This window comes from Schistocerca americana, chromosome 2, assembly GCF_021461395.2.
Source record: "Schistocerca americana isolate TAMUIC-IGC-003095 chromosome 2, iqSchAmer2.1, whole genome shotgun sequence".
In the NCBI taxonomy this organism is placed as follows: domain Eukaryota; kingdom Metazoa; phylum Arthropoda; class Insecta; order Orthoptera; family Acrididae; genus Schistocerca; species Schistocerca americana.
In genome coordinates this window covers 298,227,796-298,240,893 of record NC_060120.1, presented here as the reverse complement: position 1 = coordinate 298,240,893, position 13,098 = coordinate 298,227,796, and the positions used below count along the sequence as shown (strand labels likewise).

General features: G+C 37.0%; 1 protein-coding gene across 3 annotated transcripts in view; it reads right to left on the bottom strand.

Annotated features, from left to right (window-relative positions):
* Positions 1-13,098, bottom strand: part of LOC124593102 (sodium-independent sulfate anion transporter-like) — a 239,507-nt gene that overhangs the window by 68,417 nt on the left and 157,992 nt on the right. For all 3 annotated transcript variants that reach the window (XM_047131899.1, XM_047131900.1, XM_047131898.1), the window contains exon 3: positions 11,538-11,733. In XM_047131899.1, the coding sequence (XP_046987855.1) occupies positions 11,538-11,733 (196 nt within the window). The remainder of the gene's footprint in view (positions 1-11,537; positions 11,734-13,098) is intronic.

The window sequence follows — 13,098 nt, the reverse complement described above, 5'->3', positions numbered from 1 at the left end:
CCGGTTTGCAAAATTTACGTAATGAACAGGCAAATTTTTTCTAACGAAAATGAACAATGTACTCAAAGTACGTCAGATTTATTTGATTCCGATTTAGCGACCAATAGTGCACATCCGATGGGCAAACCTTTTTCTGAATCACAGAATAACCAAATGGTTACAGAAAACGTGACAAGTGCAGATACGCCATTACACAGTGCAGAGAATGGAGCCGAAGATTTTGGCCGGGGTAAAGTTATGCCATTATTGGTACAATTTAGTGAAAATTTAAACAACTTAGTGAACAGAACAAACAACTTAATGAAAAACTAGACGACAATTACAAACAGTCGAATGATAAGGCCGGTATTACACTATCAAATTTCTTTGTCAAAGATTTGATCAAAGATGTGATCCAATATTCCGTCCAATATATTTGACAAAGATCTTTGACGTAGCGCTACAAGGGGTATTACACTGTCATCAAATTTTTCGTCAAAGTTCAAGATGGCTGACAACAACTTGTTATTAACCGCAACAGTTCTACGTACTCCAATTGCATTGTGTGCACATGCGGAAAAGAAGTGGGGGGAGAAAATGGAACCATACATACGAGGTTGACAGTCTTAAAAGTCCTGGGATTACAACTTGATAATAAATAGTTGGGAGGAGCACACCACAGAACTGCAGAAACGCCTTAACAAATCTGTATTTGCAATTCGAGTGTTAGCAGACATAGGCAACATAAAAATGAAAAAGCTTGCATACTTTCATTCCATAATGTCATATGGGATAATATTTTGGGGTAAATCTTGAAGTCAAACAAAAGTTTTCAAGGTCCAAAAGCGTGTAATACGTATTATTTGTGGAGTAAATTCACGGACCTCCTGCAGAAACCTCTTCAAAGAACTGGGTACTTCAGATTCTTGCATTGGTACTGGGGGAAAATAAGAAAGAAAATGAAACTGTTGGCGGGCCAGAAGTACAGTGAGACTGTCGTTTGGACGTACGAGATTTGCAGGTTAGCTTTTTTTGTTTTGTATTTCATGCCTAGATACTTCCGTAGAGATATTGTTGCATGTGGATCATTATATGTAATGATTATTACAATACATGCAACGATATGTTTGTACAGTTATCTAGGCATGAGAAACAAACAAAAAAAACTATAACTCTCGTAGGCCCAAATGACAGAGTCTCACTATACTTCCGGCTCGCAGGTTAACTACTGCCTCTCAGTATATTTACTTCTTAATAAAATTTGTCGTAAATAATATATCTCTTTTTCCAACAAACAACTCAGTTCATACATACAATACCAGGAACAAAAATGATCTGCACAAGGACTTAAAAACACTTACTTTAGTTCAAAAAGGGGTCCACTACTCAGGAACACTCATCTTCAATAATTTGCCAGGAAACATAAAAAATTTAGTTAGAAATAAAGATCAGTTTAAAAGGAGCCTGAAAGACTTACTACTGGCCAACTCCTTCTACTCCATTGGCGAAATTTTTAATAGAAACAAATGATGTATTTATTCATACTATTAGTATTTTTATTTCAGCTTAGAAAAAATCGACATGTTCCACATCCACGAGGATCTCCTCAGCACGAATCTACGGAACGAAAAACTAATCTAATCTGGGTGAAGCCGTGGGTATTACGACGACACGATAAAAGCATTCAACAAAACTTGTTACGTGAGCTTACAGTGAAAGACGTCAAGTCGTACATCAATTACTTAAGAATGGATGAGCATACATTTCTGTATGTGCTCAATGAAGTGTATCCTCATATCACAAAGCACAATTTTCACTTAAGAACTGCTACATCTTCAGAAGACAGGCACACTATAACACTCCGATTCCTTGCTACAGGAGAGGGTTATGTTATGTTAGGTTAGGTCAGGTTAGGTCTCCAATCTTCTTAATCTATTTTTTATTCAGGGTGCCTCACGTTGTAAAGCGCCTCATAAGCTTCAGACATCTCTATTAATTCTGTAGTTGTCGGCACACACCAACTGTATTTACCGGCAATGGTTATAAAAACACTACAGACGACAGAACGCTGCAGCGATGCTAGCGCTCCGCGTGGTAACATATTGCATTGCAGTGAACAGAAGACAAGCGATTTCTTTGATCAAATATACGGCCTCGGCCTAGATTTGATCAAATATTGGATGACATTTGTCAAAGATCCCTATTACACTATCAAATATCTTTGACAAAGATATTGGACAAAGAAATTTGATAGTGTAGTACCGGCCTAAGCAAGACAACAATCATAAACAACTTAGTGAAAGTCTCAAACAACAAATTAATGAAATTAATGAAAAACAAGACAACCTTAATGAAAAATTAGACAACAGTTCCAAACAGCTGAATGAAAAATTAGACAACAATTCCAGACAGCTTAGTGAACACATTACAGCCGTTGCCGCGCAATGTCATGATACTAAAGAACAATTACGTGAGGAAATTGAGGCTTGTGCTAGGAAAAGTAGTGAAGAAATTAGATCTGTTGCTCAAGAATTAAGGAATATGCAAGCAGCTGCAACAGAATCACTTAGAGACGAAATTAGTGCAGTCGGTAAACAATGCTCTGAAAACACAACACAGTTACGCGAGGAGTTTAAATTAATGTCAGCAGAACTTTCACGCACACTGGATGCAAAAGTAGATGCGAAATTCGACCAACAGAACAGTCAAATTGACGAACGTTTTAATCACCACCTACAGAACAGTGAAACGCGTTACCGTAAATTTATACAGGAACAGAATAAAGTAAAACGGCAAGTTATGGAAACAATTACCGCACAGAGACAGGACGATAAACGCAAATTGTTTACGAAAGCAAAAACGTACGTAGACAACGATATTGCTACCGTATCAGACGAAATTAATACTATCAAAGAGTTGAACACCGAATTGCGTGATGAAATTTCCGATCTTAAATCAAAAACTGATACACACACAGTAGACTTTCAGATAGTGACCGACAGACTTGAGCAATTAGAATTAATACAGGATCCCGATGCCATCAAAGCAGACATTAAAAAATTGAACGAAACCACACGTAAAATACAAAAACAAATTAATGCTTGTGACACTAAAAACCATGATCAGGTAAAAATACTGACTGAAAAATATGATGAATTGGCCAGTCGTATTGACGTTATTGAAAGTAATAATGACAGCATATCAGACGATACTTCACCGATTTCGTTTAATCAAACACCTGAATTCCAAAATTTACAGCAGACGATCAGTGAGATAGATTCGTCTAATAATACATTACGTAGAAATGCTACTCGGTAGAAGAATTTCAGAATGCTTTTCTGTCAGCGTATTGGTCGAAGACGACACAGCGCGGAATCAAGGATCAATTAATTAGTTTACCAAATTATGAGAACTCAAATTTTTCCACTGTAACGCAATTTTTTGAACACATGGTCCAACAAAGCCAGTACTTAAGTGAACCATACAGTGAATCTGCACTTATTCAATTATGTATTTCTAAGTTACCACGATCATTAAGAGTGTCACTTTTAACGGGTCAGCAGAAAGAAAATATTTCGGCATTCAGAGATCTGTTACAGCTTTTGGAAGTGCAACGATCGGATTATTCCTTTATAAACAAAAATTTTTCATATAATAACCAAGGTCAACAAACATACAGCAATTACGATCAGCCACGCAATTTCAATAGCAAAGGTAATAGACGCTTCAGGAACGACAACCACCAGAACTTTAATAATGTTAATTATCAGTATCGACAAAATTTTCAGCAACAGGAACCACATTTTAGTAACAATAGACTTTTTCACCACAAGAGTATGAAAGCCAGCCGGTTAGCATACGTAACCAACAATGTAATGTACAAGGTGAACCAAGCCTTAATGTTTCTCCGCCTACACGTATAGCGTCAGCTCCAACAAATAGTAACGCACAGCAACAAGGAAATCAGTACGTACAGAAAACACACTATTTCAATTCTTATCGCAATGCACCGTATGGAAATGACTATCATGACAGACGTAAAAAATAATGAGCACAATTTTCAGCGTACATTTAATAACAGTCGGTGTTATCAGCAGCAAAATCATCCGCAACAACAAATTATTATGAATGAACCAGATAGTAGATATCATCCCGAACGTAATACGTCAGGACGAAATGACAGAACAGTACAAATAGTGGAAATGCCGCAGCATCCTCCCGAAAATAATAGCACATCAGATAGAATTTGACTAAATACAGTATAGGTTGCATCTTCCAGTAACGCAAACAATACTTTTGACACAGAGAATCTTGTTCACGAAAATATTAGTTTTGACGACATCCGAGACACTCTTTTGCAGGAAAAACGTTATTCAAAAAACCATTTCACACCCTGTCATCGAAGTAAAAATTGGATCATCCAAATTTTCAGCAGTAGTCGATTCTGGATCACCTATGTCAGTCATAAATGAGGAAACTTTCAACGAATGTAACAAAGAGAATACTTATCCTACGTTACCATTAGGCAAAACTAAAGTAAAAGGAGCAGTATCTGGTAAAGGAGTAGATGTAAAATTACAGACACATTTATCATTTTGTATTGCAGGTCATACATTTCACTCAAATTTTTGGATTGTTCCCTTATTGACGACAGACGTTATCTTAGGTACGAATTTTCGGGCACTACACGACGCAATTATTGACTTTCAAAACTCCTATTTAATGTTAAAGGATGAAAATGTACAACTGGCTTTAGAATTTGAGCACTCTTTATCTGCAGAAGAACAAGCAATCGTACAGAGGTCATTTCCGCATCACGTAACTTAGACTGTCATTCCACATTGTTCACAGATGCGTACGTACACAACTATAATACTCCAGACGAAGCCGACTATGACGTTATACAGATGATTTCTGATAAAGTTAAGCAGAGCAGTGCAAATACAGACGACGAACGCACGGAACTACGCAAAATTCTTTTGCAGCAAGCTCCAGTTTTTGACAACGTTTCTGGTACTATGTCCGGTTTTATGTATGAATTTCAAGTTAAACAGCACGACACATTTAAAGCCAAACATTATCCCATTCCGTATATTCACAGAGAACAAGTTAAGAAAGAATTGCAAGCTATGCTTGACCAAGCAATTATTGAACCGGCAGTTAGTCCGTACATAAATCCACTCCATATTGTTAAGAAAAAGGATGGTTCACTTCGCCTCGTACTTGATTCGCGTCACATCAATGACATTATTATTAATGAAACAGATCGCCCACTGACACTAGAAGAACTTCTACAAAAATTTCATGGTACTGCAATTTATTCCACATTAGATTTGAAATCGGGATTTTGGCAAATTCAACTCCATCCGGACTGCAGAAAGTACACAGCTTTTCTCTGTTTTGGTGACTTATCAATTTTGTAAATTACCGTTCGGTTTAACTATTTCTTCAGCAGCATTTATTCGCGGCTTGAATACAATACTTCCGACAGAACTTAAAGACAGAATCACAACGTACGTAGACGACATTCTTATTGCAGAAGCTAACTGGTCTGAACACAATCTGATTCTTGAACAACTGTTACAAACTTTTCGTGCACAAGGACTCACAGTTAATCTCAGTAAATCGCACTTTGGTAAAACTTCTATAAAATTTCTTGGGCATGTCATTTCAGCAGGGGGCATTGCGCCTGACCCGGAAAAACTTCAAGCTTTACGTGACATTACTGTTCCTACGACGAAGAAACAACTACGCAGCTTTTTGGGTTTAATTAACTTTTTTCGTAAATTTATTCATTATTCTGCTTTAGACACCCCCAGATTATGTCAATTGACAGGTAAAAACACTATTTGGTCCTGGGATAAGCAAGCACATTCTGAATTTATGAACCTGAAACATGCTTTGTTGAATGCACCACTTTTATCGCACCCAGATCTTACTAGAAATTTTTCCATTGCCACTGACAGTTCTAACACCGCTTTAGGCGTACACATTTTTTCAGGAAATTGAAGAAGATGGCACTACAGTAATTAAAAACATCGCCTTTGCGAGTCGCATTCTGTCACCTGCTGAACGCAATTATTCTGTTACAGAACTTGAAACATTATGTGTTGTATGGGCATTTACGAGATTTCGGCATTTCCTTTATGGAAGACATACCACCGTTTACACAGATCATAGAGCGATACAGTTTTTACTTTCCGCTAAATTTACACACGACAGATTAAGTAGATGGAAACTTTATTTACAAGAATTTAATTTTACAATTGTTCACATTCCCGGTACACAAAATATTGTAGCAGACGCACTATCCCGTTCTCTCAGTAACAATCAGCAAGACATCGCAACCAATTTCTGCAAAGCAAATTACAGCGTCATGTACATTAAACAAGTTGCATTTGAAAATTTCATTTCGTCGTCATTACAAGACATAGCACATGAGCAGAGTAAAGACAACGTGTGGAAAGAAATTAAACACCTTTGGCAAGATAGGAATAATGTTACCATTAGAAACCATTACACTGTACGCAGTAATATTCTGTTTCGCCGCTCTCACCCTGACAGCAACAATTGGTTATTATGCATTCCTGACGAACTTGTTAACAAATTAATCTGGTATACTCATTTAAGTTACGCACATTACGGAGCCAGAAAATGTGTTCTTATACTGAGACAAAACTGTTATTTTACCAACGTGGAGAAACGTATTTGACGAGTTATAGCGTCATGTAAAATCTGCCAGAAAGCTATGTCAGATACGACTTCACATATTCCTCCATTACACCTCATTGTACCTGTTAAATTGAGACACATGGCCGCTGTAGACATTTTTGGTCCGATTCCCAGGACTAATAGAGGTTTTTGCTACATCTTTGTCGCTGTTGAACTCACTTCAAAATTTGTTACCTTCACTCCGTTACGCAAAGCTACTGCTAAAACTGTTTCGAAAGCATTTGCAAAACATTTTCTATTTCATGTAGGGTATGTATTGAAAGTAATTTCCGACAATGGACCACAGTTTCGATCTGCTATATGGACACGTATGTTACGAGCTAGAAACAGTTCTCCGATCTATATATCCAGGTACCATGCTTCTTCGAACCCTTGTGAACGATTAATGAAAGAAATTGGTAAACTGTACAGAATATACTGCCATAAAAGACATATTAATTGGGACACACATATACTCTCATTCCAGGATGTAATTAATTCCATACCAAATGAATCTACTATGCTATCTCCGTCTGTTATACTGAAAAATGTTGAACCACCTAACAAAATTAAAGAATTAGTAACCCTTCCTACATCTCGTCGACTACGACACCATGAAATAATTGACATTGCGCTGAACAACATCAAACGGGCCGCAGAGCGCCGGAGAAGACAGCAAAGACAGGTTTGTACACGCCGTGACTTTCACATTGGACAGAAGATATTAGTACGTACACAGTATTTATCCAACAGAGGAAAAAGTAGATGCAGTAAATTTGAGCTTCTATACGCAGGTCCATATCGAATTCGCAGCATTCCTCACCCTAATGTAGTACACGTCGAAACTTTGAGAACCAGAAAAATCAAAGGGAATCACCACGTCTCCAACGTCAAACCTTTTATTGAATGAACATACTTTATAATTTATCACACTGTAATGCCATTTCCTAATTTTTTTTATGACCACTTATGCAATTATATTCACATGAACACTTACTGATGATTATTGTATTTTTTCTTGGCAAGTGCCCGGCAAGGTACGGTTAGCAGGTCGCTCTTCTTGTCGTTACACCTCAGACCGTGCACATTTTTCCAGATGAACTTACACATTTTATGACCACTTATGCAATTATATTTATGTGATTACTTACTGATGATTATCGTATTTTTTCTTGGCAAGTGGCCGGTAAGGTTAGCAGGTCGCTTTTCTTGTCGTTACACATCAGACTGTGCACATTTTCCATTCTTCATGTATGTATGATTGTTTTCCTGTTTTGTTTGTATGCACTATGAAATATTTAAGATATATCAAACACCAGTTGACTTTGACATTTTGCCTTATGATATCTCAACATCGTGACTACTTTATTTATTTATTTATTTATTTTTTTGTTGTTGCTACATTGTGATACACTGTGTACATTTTTGCATCTGAACACTATTTTTTTGACATATTACGTTTTCTGTCATGCTATGCTGTATGCTCAATTATGTTACTATAAACCAGTTTTTATTTAATGGGTATATGATTTAAATGCAAGACATTAATCTTTGTTCATCATTTTCAGAAAGAAATAACGTGTAAAAGAAATAAATTAAACAGAAATGGGAATTTCACCTTCGGAATAAACGAAAGAAGATACAATACCTCGTCACGAAGAGTAAATGGATCATAATTAACAAGCATTAACAAGAATATACTATACACATCGTATGATAGCAGTCTTAACTAATTTTTTCTTTCAGAATACGAGGCGATTGATGCAGGCTGTCAGACAGAACTACACATCTTAGTTTCAGTGATGAAATATACTAGAAATAAGGAACTCTATACTATGAATAGTTGTATAATGAATAATGAAGTGACTTTTTTGCAAATGATAATGAATGGTGATGAATAATGATGAAGAATATAGTGATACGGATAATGAAGTTTTTCTTTGTAGGTGATGATAGTAATGATAATGAAGTTTTTCTTTGCAGATGAAAATAATGATGAAGTTTATATATTTACTGATGGTTAAGAGATGCTATGTAGTTATTTAAGTACTTGTTGCAGTTCGTTTTGACAGTATGTCTTATGCCGCATGGTATGATGACTGAAGGTTTTGTAAAGGACAGCTAGAGAACACATATATTTAATAAACATTTCATTACCTGTTAATTCGAAGTTTACTACTTTTCAGCATAATATGCGTTTCTTCTTTCAGCTTAATAATCCATTTTGTATTTTTTAGAGGAGAAATTATTCACGAAATTAATACGCTATAAGCAGTTAATCATTAAACCTGTTCTAGTTCTTGCATTTTTTCTTACCCATGTGTGTGTGTCATTCATGAATGTGATCACATATACTCCACTTGTTTCATAATTTTGCTACAGCTGACTCATGACGAATGACGTTACACATCTTCATTTGCAGCAATAACTCAAAAGCAAATATTGTTATGCCCCAGTAATTAATTCTCGATCCCAACGCAATGCATTGCTAGCACAAAAAAATGTATTACCAGTCCCAAATAATGCTACCAGTTTGAGAGAGTTCTGAGTAATACTGAATAATGTTTTGTAGTCACAGATCTTGAACAATAGGTAGAGTATGTTACATTTTCACTATGTCCTATGTCACTTGAATGATGAGTTCTGCGTAATGTTTTCTAACCACAGACCTTGAGTAATAGTTACAGTGTTACATTTTAAATATGTCATATGTCACTTTAATAATGAAAAATGTTTTGTACTATTAATACTTGCTATATGTTTAGTAACTGGCCAATGAGTGCGAATAATTATTTTTAAATATGTCAGATGTCACTTGAAGGATGCAAAATGTTTTGTAATAATTAATACTAGCTGACCAACGAATGCCACTGTTTCTTATACTTTAAATTTATATTATGTCACTTTTATGCTATATATGAATTAGCTCCTGTTTTGAATGATGACTTCTGATGATTTGTATCTGGCCAATGAGTGCCAATGTCCTCTGTAAACAGATAACTTTTGAACATTATTCTGTAATACTTCATACATGGTACAGAAATGTTCAGTTACTGGGCGATGAGTGCCTCGAATTACTTAAAAATCAGTTAATCGACTAGTGTAATTATCAATGATGACTGGCGTAAGATTTAATGTCCTTCACCTTCTGACCTAATTACCACAAATTACTACCATATCCGTTTGTCCTGTCTACCCTCATGCTCATGGAGCACTATATTTGGTTTCTGCACTAATTCTACGTTGGTGTACCTTACAAGAACGTGGTGTTGACACGACATGCTGTCCACCACCTTGAGCGATGGAGATGTTATTATGGTCCCACTGTTTGGTGTACCTAATGTAATACCAAAATGATAACATGGAATATTACTACGACATTTCAGTGTCTTGGCTACACTGATTAATACTTCAGGGAAAAGAACTTCAGATTGTCTCACTTGGTGTTGTGCTTCTGTAGAAGATATGGACTTTCAGTGCAGCTGCGTGCAACCTAATGTGCTACAACCATGATGCAATCCTTCCCATTCCTTTCCTAGTTCTTGTAAAATGCTAAAGACTTCTACAGTGCATGTGCACTTTATTTCACTCTATGATATGTTATGTAAATATGCTAAAGACTTCTACAGTGCGTGTGCACTTTATTTCACTCCATAATATGTTATGTAAAAATACTAAAGACTTCTACAGTCCGTGTGCACTTTATTTCACTCCTTGATATGTTTATTTATTGTAAAAAATGTTTAAGATTTCTATAGTGCATGTGCACTTTTGTAATTTGTTAATATGATTTGTATTCATTGCGTATACATTTTGTGATTTGCTGATATGTTCTGTACTGCAGTGCGTGTGCACTTTTGCCATTTGTTAATATGTTTTGTACTCATTGTGTACACATTTTGTCTTTGCTTGATATGTTCTGTACTCAGTGCATGTGCACTATATTTTATTTCATGTTCTGCACTTTTATATATGTATATATTCTGTGATATTCTTAGTTAATTAAGAAAAATTTGTTGGTCATGGCAAGTCGAATTGACTCACCATCGCTGCCAAATTTTTGCCCCCCCCCCCCCCCCCCCCAATTTGATGTTACAATAATGGCTTGGAATACGTACTCTTAAAAACTTGTTCCATTAAAATTTATTTTTATTTAATTAATTATTTATTTGACTCTGCATCTTACAGATAACTTAACTTGGAATTCTGAAGTGGACCGTCACAGCCTGGACAGTTTCTTTATTGTTCGCTAAAATATTTTCAGTTTCATTTGTGGTCTCATTGGTTACTTCCCATTTGCGTTTTCTGCTTTGTTCCTTCGGAAAAAAATTGTTCAGGACCTAAAAGTCTATCTTCTCGGAATTATAGTAAGATAAAACCTTTGTCATTCATGGTGGGTGGTTCTAGTTTCATAAAGATAATGTATGGGTTCGATTCACTCTTCAGAAAACAGCTCTGCCTGCCCGGATAGCCGAGCACGTTACCGCTCTGATTCCAGAATTCAGAGTGTCGAGCATGCTCAGGGCTGAATCTGTCTCACGGATTAATAATCAGGGCTGGTGAGACGCCTAACCTGGATGTGGTTTCTAAGCAGTTCCCCACATCCACCTACGCAAATATCGGGCTGCTACCCACGGCGCCGCCTCAGATAGACAATACGCAACAAATCCGTAGAACGTCCTCACACTTAATTTCATGTTCAACACTAGACGCATACAGATGGTGTGCACGATTTTGAGTAGAGGAAACTAGCAAAGCCTTTTCAACTAGTCCTTAATCACAGTAATTACAATGTAAGTACGTTATTTTTATCTTTCAGTTATGTCTTGCGGACACTGAACACTTACCTAAATGTAAAAGTCCCAAAAGGGCAATGATGCAGCCAGTCAGGAAAGTAAGGAGGATAGCTATGTCAGGACCGTAGTTGGACACTGAGCTCTGCACCATAAGCGCGAGGATAGCAGTCGGCCCAATGACGAGATTGTGGCAGCTTCCAAAGGGAATGTACAAAAAGGCCCCCATGATGCCAGCATACAGACCATACTGCAAAGATAGAGGTTGTATCCTGTAAGATACTTGCACTTCGTAACTCAGTAATTCTAAAAGAGACATGAGCAATTAAAAATAAAGACACCAAACTGTAAAGTCAGCTGCAATTTAAAAATTAGATGACGTTCATAGGAATTTTAACTAAAAAACGTGACAACGGTTCCACTTTTACATCAAATCATAAAACAATGTGCTATTATTACAAGAACAACGTAGGTCTCACTTAGTTCGGTTAGACATCAAAAATACTAATTAATAATAATTATTTCAAAAATAACATCAAATATTAACAGCAGTGTGTAATCCAAAACCACGTTGTGATTTTCTTATAATCGACTGATCATTTAGAGCACATAATGTGTTGATCGAAAGAATGAAATCGCGAAATGTTCAACTGTAAACTATTAACAGCGCAACATGAATAGAGAACAAAGGACTGCAGCCAAACTCTACTAATAAAAACAAAACAAAAATCGAAGATCTATACAGTGGAAAATTCTCAAATTCTCATTAGTGGGTTGAATCCACAGCAGACGTCATGAAAGAGAACTTGAAACACCGACATCGCTTTCACTAATTCAGATTCTTTCTTCTGCAAGGCAGTCAGTACTTATACGAGGGTGAGTCAAATGAAAATCTTAAATATTTTTTTAAGTATTATTTATTGTGCAGAAGTGCTACAAAGCTGTATCACTTTTCAACATAATCTTCCCCACGCTCAATGCAAGTCCTCCAGCGCTTACAAGATGTATAAATTCCTTTAGAAAAAATTCTTTTGGTAGTCCGCGCAACCACTCATGCACCGCGTGGCGTACCTCTTCATCAGAACGGAACTTCTTTCCTCCCATTGCGTCTCTGAGTGGTCCAAACATATGGAAATCCCTTGGTGATGAGGAATGGCGCCATTCCTTACTCGGTCTCTTCGTTTCTGGTTGGTGGAAGTGAACCCAGGTTTCGTCCCCGGTAACGATTCTTGCAAGGAAGCCATCACCTTCTCGTTCAAAGCGCCGAAGAAGTTCTTCACAAGCATCAACACGTCGTTCTTTAATTTCAGGATTCAGCTGCCGTGGCACCCATCTTGCAGACACTTTGTGAAACTGGAGCACATCATGCTCAATGTGGTGTGCTGACCCATGACTATCCTGTAAACATGCTGCAATGTCATTCAGTGTCGCCGGCCGAAGTGGCCGTGCGGTTAAAGGCGCTGCAGTCTGGAACCGCGAGACCGCTACGGTCGCAGGTTCGAATCCTGCCTCGGGCATGGATGTTTGTGATGTCCTTAGGTTAGTTAGGTTTAACTAGTTCTAAGTTCTAGGGGACTAATGACCTCAGCAGTTGAGTCCCATAGTGCTCAGAGCC